The sequence below is a fragment of the Gorilla gorilla genome, chromosome 18 (genome assembly GCF_029281585.2).
Source record: "Gorilla gorilla gorilla isolate KB3781 chromosome 18, NHGRI_mGorGor1-v2.1_pri, whole genome shotgun sequence".
Classification (NCBI taxonomy): Eukaryota; Metazoa; Chordata; class Mammalia; order Primates; family Hominidae; genus Gorilla; species Gorilla gorilla.
Window position 1 is genome coordinate 100,004,626 of NC_073242.2, and position 22,535 is coordinate 100,027,160.

Genomic DNA, 22,535 nt, shown 5'->3' on the forward strand with positions numbered 1-22,535 from the left:
AATTTGTAGCCTGCCTGTACCTTTGGTTGAGATTTCTCTGTCTTTAACCATATTTGAATTCCCTTCACCCAGAATATTCTTGTAAAACACAGACAGTTTTATATATCTCCATTTCCTGAGAACAAAGTTGGCTCAGAAAATTTGTGGCACATTGACCTTGTCAAAGGTCTGTTCATTCTCTTATTGATGGAAGATACTCATTTTGCTTGCTGTGAGCCTGTTAAATTCAGTCTTGAGAACTCAGGTAGATAAATTCTTGTCATTTACTATAGTAAGAGGAGTGAGAGGAAGCAGAACAAAATACAACAGCCCTCCTTCATTCTCTGGATCCAGGGTTTTGGAGTGAATTGGAGCATCTAGACCCATCCCTCTGTAGTTTTGACCTCGCTGTGTCTTTCCTCCTGTAGTCAGGACAGCTGAATGAGTACACAGAACGGAAGGAGATGTCAGCAGATGTGGTGTGCATGAGTCTGGCCAATGTACCCCCTGGAGAGCAGCGGTCTCGCTTCCTGGCTGTGGGGCTTGTGGACAACACTGTCAGAATCATCTCCCTGGATCCCTCAGTGAGTGACACTCTGAGCTTCAAGGATCATCTGGTTGGAACCTGAGCATCTGGCTCCTGATGTCTATCTTTGAGATCCACTCCTGATGTCTATCTCTGAGATCAGCTGGGTTAGACCCCAGAATCCATACCTGCTGCTTCTCTTGTCATTGCAGTGTGTTTCAGGAGTTTCCTGCTGTGGTTTAAGGATATGATCTGAGACTACAGAAATGTTTCTTTGGCTTAAGCCTCAACTCCCTTTTTTAAGTTAACAACCAAGACTGCATAAATTTGACTTGCTGCAGGACCCTAGGTGACTTTTCAGGAGGTGTGCTTTGCTTAATTACCTTTGCCATTATCTTCTTTGACAAAAGGAGGAAAGCATGATCTTCCCGAAGCTTATTCTGAAATTGGGTGTAACTAATAACTCAGTACTCTCTTAGAACTCACTCCCTGGGTTTTTTCTGTGCATAAGGAAGTACTTTTTCAATCCTAGAATTAGATTTCTCTGGGTATGTTTTTTTCCTAAAATTGTCATTTTCTGTGTTTTTATGATTTTTCTCTCCCTCTCAGGACTGTTTGCAACCTCTAAGCATGCAGGCTCTCCCAGCCCAGCCTGAGTCCTTGTGTATTGTGGAAATGGGTGGGACTGAGAAGCAGGATGAGCTGGGTGAGAGGGGCTCGATTGGCTTCCTATACCTGAATATTGGGCTACAGGTAAGAGATCCAGAGGCCCACATTGTGGACATTAGGCCTTCTGTACGTTTCACACACTCCTTTGTTTGATAACAGGGATTTTCTCTGCCCATGGTTTCAGATCCTCACCTTATGAAAAGTGAACAGTGTCACTCTGGGTTCCACTTTTCTCAGCTCTTTAATTCGAACAAATCAGGCTGAGAAAGAAATATTTTGATAAAGAGTCTTCACATCTGATAAATGCTGTTTGATAGCTACTCTAAGTCAGAACTGGATGGGTTCCTGAAGGATCAACTGTAGTTCCCACTATTCACTAGTTTCAAAAGCAGCAATGAATACCTCTCAGTTCATAATTGGCTTCATTAGCAATAAAGGACCCCCAAATGTTCCCTATTGTCAAAGTTGCTGAGCTCTTTGTGCCGTGAAGAAAAGGTGTGCTTTAACGCTAAGATAGTGTCAGGATTCTTGATCATATGTTTTTCATTTTCCTTAATGATTATTGACTCAGACATCTAAGTAATCTAGCCCAGGTACTTTTTGCTTTTTAATTTTACTTCCTAATTTAGAAATCTCAAACATAGCCAGAAGTTAGAGAGACTAATACAGTGAACTTCCATGTACCCAGTTTTTTTGGGGGAGGGTTGTTGTTATTTTTTTAGTTTTTTTTCTTTTGTTGGATTTTTATGGGCTGCCACATGGGTTTTCGGTGTATTTTTTTCTTTTTTAGTTTTAACAGCTATCAGCAACATTCTGCTGTTCTTATTTTATCTTTTCCCTGGACTATTTTAAAGCAAATCCAAGATCTATCATTTCATCTATAAATACTTGATAATGTAGTTCCAACAGATGTCTGTTTTTGTAAGATACTAGTATTATCATGCTCAGCAAAATATAACAATAGTTCCTTATTACCATGTTCCAGTTTTCCCTGTTCTTCTTTCCCCCAATGTGGCTTTATAGTTGGTTGTGCTCAGGACCTCAGCATAGCAGTCTATGCTTTTTCCATTTGCTTCATCTTTCTTTTTATGTCTCTTAAACTGTTCTACCCCATTTTGAAGCATTACAAGATCAGATCATTTATCTTGTAGAATTTCCCACCTTCTGGACTTAATAAAGTCATTCCTTATGTGTTCAAGTTCCTGTATCCTCTGTATCAATCTGGTGGGTAGAGTTAGACCATGCTGTCCATTAGAAACGTAAGATGAACTACAGGTGTAATTTAAATTTTCTAGTAGCCACGAACAGGAAAAAAGTAATTTTAATGTTTTTTTTTTTTTCTTTAAAAAAAAATAGAGATAGGGTCTCGCTGTGTTGCTCAGACTGGTCTTGAACTCCTGGCCTCAAGTGGTCCTCCTACATTGGCCTCCAAAAGTGCTGGTGGGAATGCAGGCATGAACCACCGTGCCTGGCCAGTTTTAATGTTTTATTAACTCTGTATATCTGAAATCATTCTAACATGTAGTTAATATAAAAATTGCTGAGCTATTTCACCTTTTTTTCTCTCTTTTTTAAACCAAGTCTGAAATCTGGTATTGGCACTTTACACTTAACAGTCTTAGTTCTCTTTAAAATTTTATTTATCTTTATTTAAAAAAAATTTCTTCCTTGACACAGAGTCTTGCTCTGTTGGCCAGGCTGGAGTGCAGTGGTGTGATCTCAGCTCACTGCAGCCTCTGCCTCCTGGGTTCAAGCGATTCTCATGCCTCAGCCTCCTGAGTAGCTGGGTTTATGGTGTGCACCACTACACCCGGCTAATTTTTCTTGTTTCTAGTAGAGATGGGGTTTTGCCATGTTGCTCAGGCTGGTCTTAAACTCCTGAGCTCAAGCGATCCACCCGCCTTGGCCTCCCAAAGGGCTGGGATTACAGGTGTGAGACACCTTGCCTGGTCCTGTCTCAGTTCTGACTAGCCACATGTGGCTTGGGGTAGCTATAGTATCGGATATTGCAGAAGAAGAAGTTGGTTAGATTCAGATTTAATTATTGGGGGAGGGGGACAGGAATACTTAATAGGTGGTGCTGTTTACTCCTGTTGCATCACGTCAGGAGGTGTGTAGTCTCTGGTTGTCCCACTCACAGTGATGTTGGGATGTTTGTCTGTATCTGTGTTAAAGTTCCCGTCAACCCTTTACTTACAGCTATTACACACATTGCCTAGGTTCATTCTTTCATTAGTGGTTGGAAAATGATTTATTTCTTTTTGGATTTAATTAGTTGGAATTCTAAAGACAAAATTCGCATCATTTCTTTGCTTACTATAAGTACGGTTCATACAGGAAAAGGATAAATACTTTTTTTCCCATTGTTCACCTGTTTTCAGAGTAAGGAGTGAGGGCCACAGCACTCCTTTCAGTGGGGCCCAGTAAAGTGGGTTTTTTGCTGTTTTTTAGAGTAACATTGGTCAGGTGCTATGGCTCACACCTGTAATCCCAGCGCTTTGCGAGGCTGAGGTGGGTGGATTGCTTGAGCTCAGGAGTTCGAGACTAGCCTGGGCAACATGGCGAAACCTCATTTCCACCAAAAATACAAAAAATAGTTGGGAATGGTGGCTCATGCCTGTAGTCCCAGCTACTTGGGAAGCTGAAGTGGGAGGATTGCTTGAGCCTGGGAGGTGGAGGCTGCAGTGAGCCAAGATTGTGGCACTGTACTCCAGCCTGGGTGACAGAGTGAGAACCTGTCTCAATAAATAAATAAATAAAAACTTAAAAAAATAGAGTAACATCATAAACTTGTGGATTTTTATACGTATGTGCTGAAAACTCCTCTTTTTTTTTTTTTAAACAGAGACAGAGTCTCGCTATGTTGGCCAGGTTGGTCTTTAGCTCTTGGCCTCAAGCAGTCATCCTTCCTTGGCTTCCACAGTGCTGTGATTACAGATGTGAGCCACCTCACCTGGCTTCTTTTTTTTTTGAGGGGTGCGGGGGGTGGTAAATTGACTCATTCTAGAAAAGTGGGAATTTCTATTTGAAGTTAGTTCCTTTGTCCTTTTAACATGACCCCACTATTTGTAGGGGTTTCCTTGCCTTGTTGCACAATAAAGTATCCCCACATGTGTCTGGAACATTCTTGCCCCTGCCCCAAACTAGTCATTCCTTTTAGGAACCTTGTTCCTTTAAGAGGAAATGCTGTTTAGGGACCATGGTCTTTGTGGTTATTTAATTATTTATTTGAAATATACAGTAGTGAAGAAGGATTTAATATACATGGTAAAAAGAAATATTAAGAAGATATAGTGAAAAATAAGTGTGTTTTTACTTAGTAGATGCTCCATAACTTTGAATGATTAAGTGATTTAGTGAGAGAATGAAATGAATGGCTATCGGATTATTAGGATCTTTTTTAAACAACCAAGTCATTTCTTTCTGTCTGCTCTAATTTCTTATGTGAAGTAGCCAAGGGAGAGGTTTTCCCATCATAGCTGATAAGCTTCCATCAGGCTTCACCTGCTCCTCTCCTTTTGATTAGAACGGTGTGCTGCTGAGGACTGTCTTGGACCCTGTCACTGGGGATTTGTCTGATACTCGCACTCGGTACCTGGGGTCCCGTCCTGTGAAGCTCTTCCGAGTCCGAATGCAAGGCCAGGAGGCAGTAAGTAATGAAGGTTGGGGACAGGCAACATCTTTGGGATTTTAGTGGCACCATCTGAGAACAATCTTTGCTGTAAGCTTTACTGTCACTAATTTGCCACTCCATCTTGATTGGTTTCCTTCATGTGAGAAGTCCTGAGTTTTCCTAACCTAGAGCTTCCTCACTGGGGCTCCATCGCACCATGTCATGATTTGGTTATAGCTGGGTAGAGATATCGATCCCTTTAGCCCTCTGGCTGGTCAAATAGGGCTGGAAACCTCCCCTCTAGGACACCACTAGCCATGAGAATTCTCAGGTTTTATCCCAGTCTTAGATCAGTGTCACGTTTACTACCTAATGTGAAAGAGACTGGGAAACATTGTGTCCTTTGTAGTTAAGAATGTTAGTGTTTCTGGGCACTGTGGTAATTGATTCCATTTAATTCTGTTTTTTGTTGTTTTTTTTTTTTGAGATGGAGTCTCACTCTGTCGCCCAGGCTGGAATGCAGTGGTGCAAGCTTGGCTCACTGCAACCTCCGCCTCCTGGGTTCAACCAATTCTCTTTCCTCAGCCTCCCGAGTAGCTGGGATTACAGGCGCATGCCTCCACGCCCAGCTAATTTTTGTATTTTTAGTAGAGATGAGGTTTCACTATGTTGGCCAGGTTGGCCTCGAACTCCTGACTTCAGGTGATCTGCCTGCTGTGGCCTCCCAAAGTGCTGGGATTACAGGCATGAGCCACCGCACCTGGCCTTCATTCTATTTAATTCTTGCAGCTGTCCAGCCTTGTGGTACTGTTTTCATTTTACAGACGTGGAAGCAGGCTTAGAGAGATGAAATGGTGAGTCTAGATCATATGGCTCGTAGCCCATGCTTTTCACATATGCTAAGCCATAGTGCCTCTCTCTAGCCCTCTTTTTCTTAAGATAGCCTGTTAGATTTCTAGAATATCTTAGGATACTCTGCAGACTGAAATTTGGGGATAGGGCTTTTGGTCAGCTTATACCATATTTGTATTTTTTCCCGAACCTTATTGGAGCTGGGTTTTTTTTTCCCCCTCAGGTATTGGCCATGTCAAGCCGCTCATGGTTGAGCTATTCTTACCAATCTCGCTTCCATCTCACCCCACTGTCTTACGAGACACTGGAATTTGCATCGGGTTTTGCCTCGGAACAGTGTCCCGAGGGCATTGTGGCCATCTCCACCAACACCCTACGGTGAGTGAGTCTCATGTTTGAAGCTCAGCAGGAAGCCTTTCTGCCAAGGGCTCAGACTGGTTCTGCCAGAGTGTTGGAGGAGGCTGTGAAGAGGTGGCAGAGGGCCGACTTCACCATGAAGCTTGTGTGTTGCAATTGAAACCTTCATTTGGCTCAGCATTTTAGTACCTGAGAGCCAAGTTTCGGTGTTTTAGCTTCTGTTAAGACTTTCAAGGCCAAGCTTTAATACAGTCCAATCTTCCTGAGATTTCAGATTTTTGTTTTCTAGCAAAAGGGTATTGCCATTGGATTAGTTTTAGAGCAAGTATTGGATCACTGCATTGATAACCTTTCTTACTCTGTCTTGTCATTTGCGGTATTAAATCTTAAATTTTAACCTATGTATAAGTTATTTAGACCTTTTTCAAGTTGACAGAACTGTTCTTCCTGGTAATATTGATGTGAAGTTTGAGCACTATATGTAATATTCTTTGCAAGATGGAAAAGAACCTAAAATAATTCAGTCAGTTTGGCTTCCTCAAGTTTTGGGGGGCTTTTAAAATTAAGCCACCAAAGTTGTTCACATCCTGGTTATAACTATTGGCTGTTCATAATGAAACTATGGCCTCTTGATAGATTAATCACTATTGCTTATCAAATGAGCTCCCAAAATTTCTTTGCAACAACTTTCAGGGTCTTTTCATGGTCATTGTCCTTTTTCTTTCCGTCATCTTTGTATTTATCTTCTGCTCCAGCAGAATTGATCTCCCTGCACTCCTCTACATCACTTAATATTTTTTTAATCTCTACCTGTGCTAGAATGCTTCACCCACATACATACCTGCCTGTCAATGTTCCCCTTGTCTTTTAAGCCAGCCTTGTTGTAGCCTCATCTGTGGCCCCTACCTCCTGAATTGCTATAGATTTAGACAATCCCTACAGATTTTTAGGCTTTCCTAGCAGCAGAACTTACTTCCCCCGAAAACTAAATCAGGGAAGGTGACTTATGAGACATAAAAGCAGAGTTCTTGGCAGGCAGTTTATTTTTTTATTTAATTATTTTTATTTTTAAATTTTTTTTTTGAGACAAGGTCTTACTCTGTTTTACAGGTTGGAGTGCAGTGGTGTGATCATGGCTCACTGCAGCCCCAACTTCCTGGGCTCAAGCTATTTCTGCTTCAACCTCCCAAGTACCTGGTGGGACTGTAGGCGCTTGCCATCATGCCTGGCTAATTTTTGTGTTCTATTTTATAGAGACAGGATTTCACCTTGGTGCCCAGGCTGGTCTTGAGCTCCTGGGCTCAAGAGATTCTCCCACCTCAGCCTCCCAAGTAGCTGGGACTACAGGCGTGCGCCACCATACTTGGCTTTTTTTTGGTATTTTCAACAGAGTTGGTGTTTCACCATGTTACCCAGGCTTGTCTTGAACTCCTAGCCTTAGGTGATCTGCCTGCTTTGGCCTCCCAAAGTGCTGAGATTACAGGCATGAGCCACCACACGCAGCCCCTGTCTTTTTTAATGTAGAGAATAAACTACAAATAAAACTCCATCATTAGAGATCAGGTAACTATATTTTTCAGAGTACCTGGGTTCTGCTCATTTTGCACATAGTTTGGCTTATGTGTACATCTCTGTCCCATTTGACAGAAATTTGTAGGTCCCTTATTTGCTGTCTCTTGCATTGTCATAGTTTTCCTGAACTGAGGTGATTTTTGTTCACAAAGGTATCCACTTTATTTTATGAAGCACAATCACTACAAATACCATATATGTTTAGGTAATGGCAGTATTTCACAACAAATTTGGGATTGGGCTCTTTATTATCATTGGAGTGATTAAAAAAAAACTTTTGACAATCGTTTGTGTTTCATTGGTAGGAACTAGAACTGCTGTGAATTGTGGTAGGGTGTTGCCAAATGGGAAGGCCCTTCCTGGATCTCTGTGTCTGCATCGCAGAGTTTTCTAGAGTAGAAGGCTGTTGTTTAATGTTGCCTAATGCCAGCGTTAGAGCTCCAGGGATTGACGTGTTTGCTGACTGCTCAAAGTCTATTTCAACACCAATTTCTGGGTCTGAGTGAGTATTAAATAACTGCCTTGCTTTTTTTGTCATAGGATTTTGGCATTAGAGAAGCTCGGTGCTGTCTTCAATCAAGTAGCCTTCCCACTGCAGTACACACCCAGGAAATTTGTCATCCACCCTGAGAGTAACAACCTTATTATCATTGAAACGGACCACAATGCCTACACTGAGGCCACGAAAGCTCAGAGAAAGCAGCAGATGGCAGAGGTAATGAGACTAACGTTCAGGGGTTCTATTAAAAGATGTGTGAAATTATGTTGAAAAGTTTAAACTGCCCGGCACTTTGGGAGGCTGAGGTGGGAGGATTGCTTGAGGCCACTAGTTTGAGACCAGCCTGGGCAACATAGCAAAACTGCACCTCTATTAAAAATTTTAAAAGATAGCCTGGTGTGTTGGTGCACTCCTGTAGTCCCAGCTACTTGGGAGGCTGAGGCAGGAGGATCACTTGAGCCCAGGAGTTCAAGACTGCAGTGAGCCATGATCATGCCACTGTATACCAGTGGCACTCTGGACACAAGACTCTATCAAAAGTTTAAACTCCTGTAATTGTTAGTATATTCTTTGTTTTTAAAGATCTAGGCTTTTTTCAGCTTTTTTAAGCAGAGGCCTTTGCCCCAAAGTACTTCATTTTAGAGCCTTTCTTGTAACCCAGGACTATACTCTGACCTCCATTTATTCACAATTAAGTTCCCTCTCTGAAACAGAATTCTCCCGTCCTTGAGCTTCCAAAATAGACTGTATTTCCTTTATTTGGTCCCAAAAGAGACAGCTTTCATGTTCTCCACAACACCAGCTCTTTCTAGAACTCATTGCCTAGCAAAAACCAAATAGCTACAACTACGTAGAACTGTATCCATCCTTAAAGAGTGGAGACAGAGTAGTCTTAGTAAGGGAAATCAGATGGGTTGGATAGAAAAGTGGAGTTTCCGGCCGGGCGCGGTGGCTCACGCCTGTAATCCCAGCACTTTGGGAGGCCGAGGCGGGTGGATCACGAGGTCAGGAGATCAAGACCATCGTGGCTAACACGGTGAAACCCCGTCTCTACTAAAAACACAAAAAATTAGCTGGGCGTGGTGGCGGGCGCCTGTAATCTCAGCTACTGGGAGGCTGAGGCAGGAGAATGGCGTGAACCCAGGAGGCGGAGCTTGCAGTGAGCCGAGATCGCGCCACTGCACTCCAGCCTGGGCGACAGAGCGAGACTCTGTCTCAAAAAAAAAAAAAAAAAAGAAAAGAAAAGTGGAGTTTCCGTTGTCATTTTTCTCAAGCCACTAGTCCAATATTTGTCACAGCTATTGTTATTTTTGGTGTTTTCTACTAATATGTAACTAGCAATGTCTGGATTTCCCTTTCTGATCTTCTGTCTTCCCTAGTCTGTACACCTCTCCCTTTAATAGTCTTGTCGGGAAGTCCTGGCTGGGATGGCTGACTTTGCTGCTTTATGTATTAAGAACCCCCTGGAGTGTTCTTGCTACCTGTCCTCTTCTCAGCCAGCCCCTACCTCTGAGCACGCCAACTCAGTTACTCGTTTTTTTGGGTTTAGGAAATGGTGGAAGCAGCAGGGGAGGATGAGCGGGAGCTGGCCGCAGAGATGGCAGCAGCATTCCTCAATGAAAACCTCCCTGAATCCATCTTTGGAGCTCCCAAGGCTGGCAATGGGCAGTGGGCCTCTGTGATCCGAGTGATGAATCCCATTCAGGGGAACACACTGGACCTTGTCCAGCTGGAACAGAATGAGGCAGCTTTTAGGTAAGCAGCCCAGGACAGTCCAGGGTTTGGCAGGCTGGAACAGGAGCTCTCTTGAGTTTTGACTAAGGCCTTACTCTTGCTTCTTCTTCTGTGTGTAGTGTGGCTGTGTGCAGGTTTTCCAACACTGGTGAAGACTGGTATGTGCTGGTGGGTGTGGCCAAGGACCTGATACTAAACCCCCGATCTGTGGCAGGGGGCTTCGTCTATACTTACAAGCTTGTGAACAATGGGGAAAAACTGGAGTTTTTGCACAAGGTAGGAATCTGCCAGTGGTTCTCCTAGATTTTAAGTCCCATTGAATTATCTCACTTTTGCTTATGTTATGGATCAGGTCTTTTGGGGACCAGCTCCTTGATTCCAATCTCTCTCTTACCAGCACATGGAAAATGCTGGGGCCTTCTAGCTGCGGTGATGTTCTTGTGCCTGTGCATTCCACAGGAAGGCTTTGTGCTAACCATCCATAATGGGGAGATAGATGCACATTCAATTGGTCCCTTTCTTACTGTTTTAATAAGCAGGCAACAATTTGTGACCAAAATTCAGCAGTTTAAATAATTAATATTCTGGCTGGGCGCAGTGGCTCATGCCTGTAATCCCAGCACTTTGGGAGGCCGAGGCAGGCAGATCACCTGAGGTCAGGAGTTTGAGACCAGCTCGGCCAACATGGTGAAAGCCTGTCTCTACTAAAAATACAAAAATCAGCCAGGCATGGCGGCACGCACCTGTAATCCCAGCTGCTCGGGAGGCTAAGACAGGAGAATCGCTTGAACCTGGGAGGCGGAGGTTGCAGTGAGCCGGGATTGCGCCATTGCACTCTAGCCTGGGTGACAAAAGTGAGACTGTCAAAAAAAAAAAAAAAGACTTAATATTCTTTTCCACCTGCATTCTCTGGGAAGTTACTGTTTAATGGGTACAGAGTTTCAGTTTGGGAAGATGAAAAAAATTCTGGAGGTGATAGTTACACAACAGTACATGTGCTTAATGCCACTGAAGTGTATACTTAAAAATGATTGGCTGGGCATGGTGTCTCACGCCTGTAATCCCAGCACTTTGGAAGGCCGAGGTGGGCGGGTCACCTGAGCTCAGGAGTTCAAGACCAGTCTGGTCAACGTGGTGAAATCCCATCTCTATTAAAAAAAAAAAAATCAGCCAGGCATGGTGGTGGGTGCCTGTAACCCTAGCTATTCCAGAGGCTAAGGCAGGAGAATCGCTTGAACCCGGGAGGCAGAGGTTGCAGTGAGCCGAGATTGCGCCACTGCACTCCAGCCTGGGTGACAGAGCGAGACTCTGTCTCAAAAAAAAGAAAAGGATTAAGATGGTAAACTTTATGTTATGACTATTTTACCATAATTTTTAAAATAAAAAGAATATTCTCCTCTCCACACTGACAGCATGTGGATTCCTTCAACCCTACCATAAGGGGAGTATCCTCTAAGAAATACTTCATAGACCCTTTTGCATATTAAATTTGTCTCTCCTTTACAACTGAGATGTCACTAGGCTGGGTGCAGTGGCTCACGCTTGTAATCCCAGCATTTTGGGAGTCTGAGTCGAGCAGGTCACTTGAGCCCAAGAGTTTGAGACCAGCCTGGGCAATGTGGTGAAACTCAGTTTCTACAAAAAATACAGATAATTAGTCAGGCTTGATGGCACATGCCTGTAGTCCCGGCTACTCGGGAGTCTGAGGTGGGAGGATCACCTGAGCCCAGGAAGTCCAGGCTATAGTGAGCCATGATTGCGCCTGCCACAGCCCTTCAGCCTGAGCAGTAGTGAGACAAAAAAAAAAAAAAAGTCACTTTTCACTAGCATTTCTTTCCTGTCCCTCCACAAATTACAGTCACTTGGCTACTAAGGCTTCACTGTTGAAATAACACCAGTTAAACAGAGCACAAGCTCTGGACAGCAGTCGTCTGGTACCAGAACTTCTTGTCACTTACAGCATTGATCCCTCTACTGAGTGAATGCAGCATGCGGGACTTGTTCACCCCAACACCCTGATTCATTAGCAAAATAAGCTCACTGATGTGTTTCTTAATGATAGGCTCCTGTGGAAGTAGGCATTTCTGGGCAGAGAAGTGGGGCCTGTGTCTGGCTGGCATTTATAATAGCTGTACTACCTGCTTTTCCTCTATAGACTCCTGTGGAAGAGGTCCCTGCTGCTATTGCCCCATTCCAGGGGAGGGTGTTGATTGGTGTGGGGAAGCTGTTGCGTGTCTATGACCTGGGAAAGAAGAAGTTACTCCGAAAATGTGAGAATAAGGTAAGTGTGCTGGCATTGTTGCTGAGATCTAGCTCATGTGTCAAGGGTGGGGGCATTGGTGGGGTGGTGGGCATTGAGTTTTAAAATCTTATCTTTATTAGGACTTGTTGTGTTACCCCAATTCCAGCTTCAGAATTATGCCCTTGTTTTTTTTGTTTTTTGGTTTTTGAGACGGAGTCTCGCCCTGTTGCCCAGGCTGGAGTGCAGTGGCGCAATCTCGGCTCACTGCAACCTCCGCCTCCTGGGTTCAAGCGATTCTCCTGCCTCAGCCTCCCAAGTACCTGGGATTACAGATGCGCGCCACCACGCCTGGCAAATTTTTTGTATCTTTAGTAGAGACAGGGTTTTACCATGTTGGCCAGGCTAGTCTCTTAACTCCTGATCTCATGATCTACCCGCCTTAGCCTCCCAAAGTCCTGGGTTTACAGGCGTGAGCCACCGCACCGGCCCTTGAGTTTTGAGAGGAGCAGGAGTAGAGGGATCTCATTTCTTGACTTACCAAACAAGAACCAGCTTTCTGTCTTGCTAGCTTCTATAAGGAAAGTAAATGTGAGAGTTAGGCATATATTTGCACTATATTAAAAGCTATTTGGCTCTTTTTTCCCACCTAGAATTCATTGCTAACTGCTGGTTTTTGGTATTTGCTGTTCTGTTGACCCTACGTATGTCATACGGAAAGCTGGGCTTTCTTTGGGTTCTGAACCCCAAGATTACACCCACCATCACTATTGTCTTTGTTTTTCCCAGCATATTGCCAATTATATCTCTGGGATCCAGACTATTGGACATAGGGTAATTGTATCTGATGTCCAAGAAAGTTTCATCTGGGTTCGCTACAAGCGTAATGAAAACCAGCTTATCATCTTTGCTGATGATACCTACCCCCGATGGGTCACTACAGCCAGCCTCCTGGACTATGACACTGTGGCTGGGGCAGACAAGTTTGGCAACATATGTGTGGTGAGTTGATGTTGTTAACTTGGGTTACATTGATGTGTAGGAAAGCTGGCTCAGTTTCTTGTGGGTAAAGCCAAGGACGAATCAAATCTGAGAAGTAAAAATGGATATAAAATTCCATCCTACTAAAGCTAACTCTACAAGCAATCTGTTCTTTAAGCCTTCTTACTAGTCTTTTGGATTTTTCTCTGTGGTTTATCTCCCTCCTCCCTATTGAACGTGATTTAATGATAGGTTTAGTTTGAGCTAATGGCTAATATTTCTTTTTACGTTTTATGAGAACTTTGGAATGTCTGTTGTCTATGTTGTGTGGTTTTGGTTTTACCCTTAGCTGTGTTAAACTCTTGCTCATGGGTCGATTCTTTTGAGTTTCTTGCTTCTCAGACACAGCTCCTGCCCACCAGAGCAGGTGCAGGACACGTGGGCTCAGGCCTCTGTCTAGGCAGTGCCCCTGTGGCTGACTTGCAAAGACCTGGGCCAGACCTGTTGCTTGGTGACCCAGGTGAGCAGGTCCGGGCCCCAGCAGTGTGACTTGTGTCACTTCCTTGTAGGTGAGGCTCCCACCTAACACCAATGATGAAGTAGATGAGGACCCTACAGGAAACAAAGCCCTGTGGGACCGTGGCTTGCTCAATGGGGCCTCCCAGAAGGTAAGATTGCAGAATGGGCCCCAGGGAGGACACTGCTTAGCACTTTTCCTGTTGCCCTCACTGAAGAAATTGCCTTTGGTGAATTATTCATAGTGCACACGACTGTGCTGAGTGCTGTCCGTCCACAGTCCTTTCTTACCAATCTGCAAAAAATCTCCCTGGAGAGTAGCGAGTTCCTTAGAGAGAGTCCATTCCCAGTCCTCTGCTCTGAGGTGTGTCCTGGGCTTTACTTTCTCCTGTAGGCATGTGCTGCTTTAATAGAGCATCTCTGGACTTTCGGGCAAATCTATTTTAGAAGACAAGCCTAGTGATTGCTGTTTTCTATAATTTTCTTTGTGTTTTCCTTTTTTTATGGCAAGCTTGATAAATTTAACAAAATGATTCTTATCGTAAGAAATGATGAACAGTAACTTTAGCATGTTTTATGAGGCATTAAGCTTTAAGTAAATGTGAGAATTTTAAAGTGTTTATAGGTTTTAATAATTTTTGGATTTATTGTTTGTTTTTGAGACAAGGTCTCACTCAGTCGCCCGGGCTGGAGTGTGGTGGTACAATCACAGATCACTGCAGCTTCCACCTCCTGGGCTCAAGTGATCCTTCCCCCTCAGCCTCCTGAGTAGCTGGGACTATAGTACATGCCACCAAACCTGGCAGATTTTGTGGGTATGGGTATACGAGACCTCATTGTGTTGCCCAGGCTGGTCTTGAAATCCTGGGCTCAAGCAATCCTCCCATGTTGGCCTCTATAATAATTTTTGGATGTTAATAGATGATGAAATGTGCCTTAGGGAGCACTGCTTGCCCTTGGGAGTCCAGGGAGGCTCCTGAGGGTGCACACAGTCACTAGTCTGTTTGTGACTCACAGGCAGAGGTGATCATGAACTACCATGTCGGGGAGACGGTGCTGTCCTTACAGAAGACCACGCTGATCCCTGGAGGCTCAGAATCACTTGTCTATACCACCTTGTCTGGAGGAATTGGCATCCTTGTGCCATTCACGTCCCATGAGGTGAGAGCGCCCACATTACTCTGGCCTTGACTTTTAAGGTTGTATCTTGGTGCTGAATCTACCTAAGAGGTCAAATTCATTTGTCCCCACGTATAATTAATAATGTTCTGGGAATTATAAAGTGACAGAAGTACTTGGGGAGATAGGAATCTTGATTCCCTCGCACCCAGGGAAGGCCATTTGGTTTTTTTTTTTTTTTTTGCGACAGAGTCTCACTGTTACCCGGGCTGGAGTGCAGTGGCACAATCTCAGCTCATTGCAAACTCCACCTCCCAGGTTCACGCCATTCTCCTGCCTCAGCCTCCCGAGTAGCTGGGAATACAGGCGCCCGTCACCACGCCCGGCTAATTTTTTGTATTTTTAGTAGAGATGGGGTTTCACCGTGTTAGCCAGGATGGTCTCGATCTCTTGACCTCGTGATCCGCCTGCCTCAGCCTCCCAAAGTGCTGGGATTACAGGCATGAGCCACCCGCGCCCGGCCGGGCCGTTTGTTTTTATAGTGTCCTAGGGTTTGCTTCAGTCTGATGCGAGTTTACAAGGTTAGCCTGAGCCCAGAGCTTTAGAACTGGACTCCACAGACTAGGATTGCCAGGATTGATGGGATGATCCCTCCTGGGGCACACACTGCCATATGGAATCAACTCTAGGTTTGCCAGAGTTTGGCATGTTTTATTCCAGCCAAGGAAGCTGGGATCAGGAATCTGACCTCACAAACCATTCTTTATGTGTGGCATTCTCTCTGGCACTGCAGACAACGTGGTCTCCTTTTGGGTTTTAACTATCGTGTTGTAGCAGAAAAACCTGTGATTATCAGAAAGTGATTAGATATTTCCCGTGTGTTTGTGTAGTAAAAATGAATGGCTTGTCTGTTCGTTGTGCTTGTGGAAACTCTAGACTAGTTGAAATCACTTCTCAGTGACAGATTTTTTGTTTCTTCTGCCAGGACCATGACTTCTTCCAGCATGTGGAAATGCACCTGCGGTCTGAACATCCCCCTCTCTGTGGGCGGGACCACCTCAGCTTTCGCTCCTACTACTTCCCTGTGAAGGTAGGTTGGGGGAATCTGAGCTGAAAAGGGCGATCTGAGAAAGGAGCAGCACAGGGAGTGGATTGATGGGAATAGTACCAGGGAGGGTGCTCCCCTCAGGGCAGACCACAACCAGAGAGCAAAGGCTTCACCTGCTTCTGCCAATCTGAACTCTTGAGTACCAAGAGTCAACTTAAGATAGTGTTCCTGGATCTACAAGTGGGGTTCAAGTATCAAGTGGAGAATAAAAAGTTTTCCCGGTCTGGGCGTGGTGGCATACATTTGTGGTCCCAGCCAATCGGGAGGCTGAGCCCCAGATTTTGAGAGTGCAGTGAACTAAGATTATCCCACTGCACTGTAACCTGGATGATAGGGTGAGACCCTGTCTCAAAAACTAAAAAATAAAAACAGCTTTCCCTACAAGTGCTGCTTTAGCATGTGCCATTTTCTTTGGGCATCTCACCATTTTTTTTCTTTCTGCTTTCTCCATGTCTTAGAATGTGATTGATGGAGACCTCTGTGAGCAGTTCAATTCCATGGAACCCAACAAACAAAAGAACGTCTCTGAAGAACTGGACCGAACCCCACCCGAGGTGTCCAAGAAACTCGAGGATATCCGGACCCGCTACGCCTTCTGAGCCTTCCTTTCCCCTTGGGGCTTGCCAGAGACTGTGTGTTTTGTTTCCCCCACCACCATCACTGCCACCTGGCTTCTGCCATGTGGCAGGAAGGTGACTGGATAATTAAGACTGCATTATGAAAGTCAACAGCTCTTTCCCCTTAGCTCTTCTCCTGGAATGACTGGCTTCCCCTCAAATTGGCACTGAGATTTGCTACACTTCTCCCCACCTGGTACATGATACATGACCCCAGGTTCCAGTATGGAACCTGAGTCCCCCATTCCCCAAAGCCATCCCTACATTGATATGTCTTGACTCTCCTGTCTACTTTTGCACACACCCTTAATTTTTAATTGGTTTTCTTGTAAATACAGTTTTGTACAATGTTATCTCTGTGGGAGGAAGGAGGCAGGCTGTGGTGGGACTGGGTAGGGTATAGTATCACTCCTGAGTTCCACTGCTCTAGAATCTAACCAGAAATAGAAACCTAGTTTTTAAGGTGACTGGTGTCCATGTGTCTTGTTCTGGAGATGAGGATGTAGGTGGGAGGTTTGAACCCAAGTTAGAGCAGGAAGAACTGAGTAGACTCCTTCCTTCCAGATGCCGACTTGGACTTGCGGCACTCTGTGGCTCCCCACCCCCAGGTCTGTGGTGGTTTCTTTGTTTTTTCCTGGTTCTTTTTGCTGTGCTGATGAAACATGGCCTCAATAACCATGTGTATACCCACCCCTCTTCCCACTGGGTATTGAGGAAGGGTGGCTGATTCTTCCTCCTCTTCTACTCTGAGGATGTTAGTATGGAGATTTTAGCATGAATTCCAGCTGGGGAGTCTTAACAGATGCCCCTTTTACTGATACAGCACCTAAAGAGATCTTTGGCTCCATAGGACCATAGGAAGGGTCAGTACAGAAGAACCTAGATACTGCCCTGCCCCTGAGAACTGTGTATATGTGGGGCCTGTCTGCAGCACCCATCTCAGGTGGGTTCCAGAGGGCCTTTAGGGTATAATGAGAGCCTGTTAGGTGGAAGAGGCCCAGTTCCAGAAATGTTCCAGCCCACCCCTGAGAATTCCTCCTGTTTAGTTGTGTGGGAAGCCCTCGTCTTCCAGGCTGTCCTTGCGCCTTGAACCTGGAGAAGTGAGCTCACTGTTCTCAATACTTCACGAATGTAAAACATTCTTTCGTCTGCATGTGCTCAGCCATCTAAATTGAGCAAATGATCTGGTGAGCACTGGGTTAGAATCAGGAATGGTGGAATACAATCTGAACCTCTCAGAGCCCAGCACAGAGGGTTCCTGACACTGTGACACTGTCTCCTGGAACTAAGTATCTCTTGAATCATGACTTGGTTTTAGATCAGTCAAGAGAGACCCAGGTTTTGCCAGGAATCGAATCCCTAAATAACATGTTTTTTTCTCACTTAGCTCATGAATTTGCATAGTAGACAGCAGTTCTGAATTAGATTTTGAAAACCTAATTTCAGGGCTCATTTTTTCCTGTGGCCCTAAATCCATTCTTTCAAATTGTGTGATACTGACATGCAGTCATCTGAGGAACTCAGCATAGATACTTGAGCAGCTCCTCGCCTCTTTTCTAACTCAAGTTTGACTGAAATACATACACTCCGTACAGAAGGTAGGGGGTTATGTAAGAAAGGAAAACCTAATCTATGGAATCAGGAGTTGTCACCACCGAGCTTCCTCTGGAAGTCTGCCCATCAGCTTGCTTGTTCTCTGTTAAGAGGAAGGGCTAGGACAAGGATTTGGTCTTGAATATGTGGAAAGGAATTTTCATAGTTGTTGCTGCAGGACCTACAAAAGTTTAAAATTTGATTGGATGTGACTCAATGACAAGTCCCATCTGTGTAATTGTTAAGGGGACCTGATTGACTCCTGTGGTTTGATTGAGCAACCAGGTAAATAGAGACCTCTCTCCAGCTTTGGCAAAACCCATCAGAGGCTGCTGCAGAACTCAGACAGAGGGATCTGCCCTTGGGTTTGCTTCCATCCTGTTCCATTGCTAAGCCCTTGTGACTTGGATCCTAGGACTGAAAAGTTTTTAGCTGCCTCAGCTTTCCCCTGACCTTACTGGCAGAGGTTCTGCAGATGTTTCCTTTGGAAGATCTCTTGCCAAGAATAGCATTCCTTTGGAGGAGGGGGGTTCTAGTTGGAATGTTGCTTTTCTTGGTTAGTGTAAATGTATTGCTAGTGAGACAGCTGCCGGCGCTGGAAAAGGCTCGTCTCACAGGGAGAGTGCTGGTCCCCAGAATGTGTGCTGTTCCCATGCTGCTGCCTTTCTTGAGCTTGTTAGAGGAAAGACAGAAAGGCATTCAGATGGGATCAGTCTGGCTTTCAAATTTTTTTTAATTCCTAAGTTCTGTTTTATTTTTTAATTTTTTTAAAAAAAATTTATATTAGAGACAGTCTTACTCTCTTGCCTAGCTGGGAGTGCAGTGGAGTGATTATAGCTCACTGAGGCTTGAACTCCTGGGCTCGAGCAATCCACCTCAGCCTCCAGAGTAGGGAAGACTACAGATGTGTGCCACCATACTCAGCTAATTTTTAAACTTTTGTAGAGACAGGGTCTCCCTGTGTTGCCCAGGCTGGTCTCGAACTCCTGACCTCAAACAATCTTCCTGCCTTGGCCTCCCAAAGCAGTGGGATTATAGGTGTGAGCCATCGCGCCTGGTCATAAATTCTTGTTTTTTTGTTTGTTTATTAGAGATGGAATCTCTCTCTCTTGACCAGGCTAGAGGGCTGTGGTGCGATCTCAGCCCACTGCAACCTCTATCTCCTGAGCTCGAGCGATCCTCCTTAGCTTCCCAAATAGCTGGAACTATAGGCATGTGCCATCACGTCCAGCTAATTTTTGTATTTTTAGTAGAGAAGGTTTTACCATGTTGGACAGGGTGGTCTCGAACTCCTGGCCTAAAGTGGTCCACCCAGCTCAGCCTACCAAAGTGCTGTGATTACAGGCGTGAGCCACCATGCCCAGCCTCTAAATTCTGTTTTCTATTCAAAGTAAAAATGACATGTGTTTGAGTCATCCACTTGCTCATTTGCATATGGAATATTGTATGTGAATATTTTATTACACCCTTAAAATTAATTTTCAAGGGCTATATGTAGAGCTCAGAAGTGCTGAAATCAAACCTGGTCCAAAAAACGTCACAACGGAGGAAAGGAACAGATGGCTCTCGAGGACAAGGTAGGGACTCTTAAAACACCTGCTTGGCCATGGTTGATTGACATTTGAGTGATCTGGTAGCCCAACACGCCCTGTGAAGTTCAGGTGAACTGAAATGGGCAGGTGTAGGCTACACACCAGTCTAAACCAGCACAACCAAGAGTTGTTTCTCTTTTTTCTTTTTCTTTTTCTTTTTCTTTTTTTTTTTTTTTTTTTTGAGATGAAGTCTTACTCTGTTGCCCAGGCTAGAGTACAGAGGCACAATCTCAGCTCACCACAGCCTCTGCCTCCCGGGTTCAAGCAATTCTCCTGCCTCAGCCTCCCAAGTAGCTGGGACTACAGGCATGCACCACCATGCCTGGCTAATTTTTGTATATTTAGTAGAGATGGGGTTTCACCATGTTGGCCAGGCTGCTTTTGAACTCGTGACCTCAGGTGATCCACCCACCTTGGCCTCCCAAAACGCTGGGATTACAGGCGTGAGCCACTGCACTTGGCCAGGAGCTGTTTAAGCCATCAGGAGACATGCTGACCCACTAGAAGAGGCTGCTACGTTCATTTCTTCCACAAACGTTTACTGGGCACCTACCATGAACCACCACCTCCCAGCTCTGTTCTGCACCCAGAGGTTGGAGGAGAGTTTATAACCTGGCAGTCTCTGTCGCTGTGAGGTTGGTGGTGAGGTGAGTCTGCCAGAGGGCCTGCCACCAGTTTCAGAAGAGCCTACAGCCTGCATCTGATTTCCTCAGCCACAACCTTGGGACTTCAGGAAAAATCAGAAGGTCCCAAGTCTGAAAAATGAAGAGGTGGGGAGTGGGCAGCAGGGGTTTTAGGTCAGGAAATGGTAGGAAACCTGTAGTTGTGGCTCATAATCCCAGTGGGATATTAGAACCCTCTTCATTTGTCAGAACAGATTCCTGGTGTCTGCTCCTAATTATTCACACGGTGGCTCATGCCTGGTAATCCCAGCACTTTGGGCGGCCAGAGGCAGGCAGATTGCTTGAGCCCAGAAGTTTAAGACCAGCCTAGGAAACAGACCCCATCTCTACAAAAAATTCAAAAAGCCGGGCGTGAAGCCCTGTTTTTAAAAAAAAAAAAAAAAAGTCTGCTGGTGATGTCTGGGCATGTGTCTGCTTCATAGTCCAGTGTTATGATCAGTAGCTGTGATGGACAATGAACATTGCTGCTTGTTCAAAATGAAGAAAAAAAATATTATCAAAGAAAACCAGGTTTGGAAGTTTCAGATTTGGAAAAGGAGCTGGGCCAGCCCATCTGGAATAGCTGAGGGGCCCTGTTAGCCCCACCCTACCCCACCCCACCCCCGTATGCAGCATCTCTGGCAGTGCCCAGAGGCAAGCCCCCTTCAGTTTCCCACCTCATTCTGCCTTCCAGAGCCTAGTCAAGTTTTAAATTCCCAGGTCCACTCAACAGAACTTGCTCCCTTCTCTGACTGCAGTCTCATAATGAAAGGAGAGGTGCTTTCAGTTGGGTTATTTGGTAGCGTTTAGGCTTAGAAGTTACTAATTTGGAGCCATGAGTATATGTGTATAAGCTAGTGACACGTGATGGTCAAGGGAAGTACTACCATTTCCTGTGGGTTATTAGGGCCTCCAGCTGTTATGAGGACACACTGGGGAATCTCAGCTTTAGGGAGTCGATGATGTAACTGGAGAAAGGCAATGCTGCCCTCATAAAGCAATCAGAAACGAGATTCCACCTGCCAAATGCCAAGAGGCAGCAAAGTCCATGAAGAGAGCACTGTATACAGAGTCAGATGACCTGGGCTCGCTAGCCTCTAAGCACAGTCTTGGTTTCCTGCCTGTAAATTGGTAGAATAAGACTGATTTACTGGGCCTGGCATGGTGGCTCACACCTGTAATCCCAGCACTTTGAGAGGCTGAGGGAGGAGTATCCCTTGAGCCCAGGAGTTTGAGACCAGCCTGGGCAACATGACAAAACCCCATCTCTCCAAAAATACAAAAATTAGCCAGGCATGGTGGTGCACACTTGTAGTCCCAGTAATTAGGGGGCTGAGACAGGAGGATCACTTCAGCCTATGAGTTTGAGGCTGCAGTGAGCTGTGATTGCGCCACTACACTCCAGCCTGGATGACAGGACAAAACCTGTCTCAAAAACACCAAAAAACAAAAACCGGTCTCCTGGGGTCATGGTAGCACAAAGGCACATGACTGAGTGCTCAGGGGTTCTGAGGCTTGTCCACTGACCTGGGGCTCTGGCCCTGGGAGATCTGGGGGACCTGCTGTCCTATGTGTGATGCTTTGAAAGAAAGGGGCATCATTCCAAGCCAAGAGGCCCCAGAGAGGGCACCGTGGGGTGTTCAGGCTTCTGTGAGGCCCCAGTGAGATCCTGTGGCTGTGCCCCCATCACCTCCACCCACTCTGCCCTCCCACGAGCTGCCCAACGGATGAATTAATGCCTTGGCAGAGTTTTCCAGCAGGGCCTGGCAGAGAGTGTGTGTGACCTGTGTGGCCACTGCCTTGGGAATGGGTGAGGAGTTAGCCTGGAACATTCCAGTGTGGGCATTATTGTCCTGTTGCAAGTTCAGGGCAAAACCAGGAATCCAGTTTTGTCGATCCAATTGAGAAAACATTTCATAAACAACTACTTGTGGCATGCATTGGCACTCGGAATAAAGCGCACTATTGTCACTAGGTTGGCATTTCTTTTTCTTCTTTTTTTTGTTTTTTTATTTTTGAGACCGAGTCTCACTCTGTTGCTCAGGGTGGAGTGCAGTGATCTTGGTTCACTGCAACCTCTGCCTGCTGGGTTCAAGCGATTCTCCTGCCTCAGCCTCCCGAGTAGCTGGGATTACAGGCACCTGCCACCACACCCGGCTAATTTTTGTATTTTTAGTAGAGACGGGGTTTCACCATGTTGGCCAGGCTGGTCTCGAACTCCTGATCTCAGGTGATCCGCCCGCCTTGGCCTCCCAAAGTGCTGGGATTACAGGCATGAGCCACCGCATCCAGCCAGGTCAGCACTCC

At 45.3% G+C, this 22,535-nt stretch overlaps 1 protein-coding gene across 1 annotated transcript in view; it reads left to right on the forward strand.

The window, feature by feature from the left end:
• Positions 1-16,848, forward strand: part of SF3B3 (splicing factor 3b subunit 3) — a 48,751-nt gene extending 31,903 nt beyond the window's left edge. The window contains exons 14-26 of the mRNA XM_004057921.3: positions 408-563; positions 1,115-1,258; positions 4,701-4,823; positions 5,863-6,017; positions 8,109-8,283; positions 9,617-9,822; positions 9,921-10,077; positions 11,957-12,082; positions 12,830-13,042; positions 13,591-13,689; positions 14,555-14,698; positions 15,642-15,746; positions 16,223-16,848. Coding sequence (XP_004057969.1) covers positions 408-563; positions 1,115-1,258; positions 4,701-4,823; positions 5,863-6,017; positions 8,109-8,283; positions 9,617-9,822; positions 9,921-10,077; positions 11,957-12,082; positions 12,830-13,042; positions 13,591-13,689; positions 14,555-14,698; positions 15,642-15,746; positions 16,223-16,363 — 1,944 coding nt within the window. The 3' untranslated portion in view covers positions 16,364-16,848. The remainder of the gene's footprint in view (positions 1-407; positions 564-1,114; positions 1,259-4,700; positions 4,824-5,862; positions 6,018-8,108; positions 8,284-9,616; positions 9,823-9,920; positions 10,078-11,956; positions 12,083-12,829; positions 13,043-13,590; positions 13,690-14,554; positions 14,699-15,641; positions 15,747-16,222) is intronic.
• Positions 16,849-22,535: the final 5,687 nt, after the last annotated feature.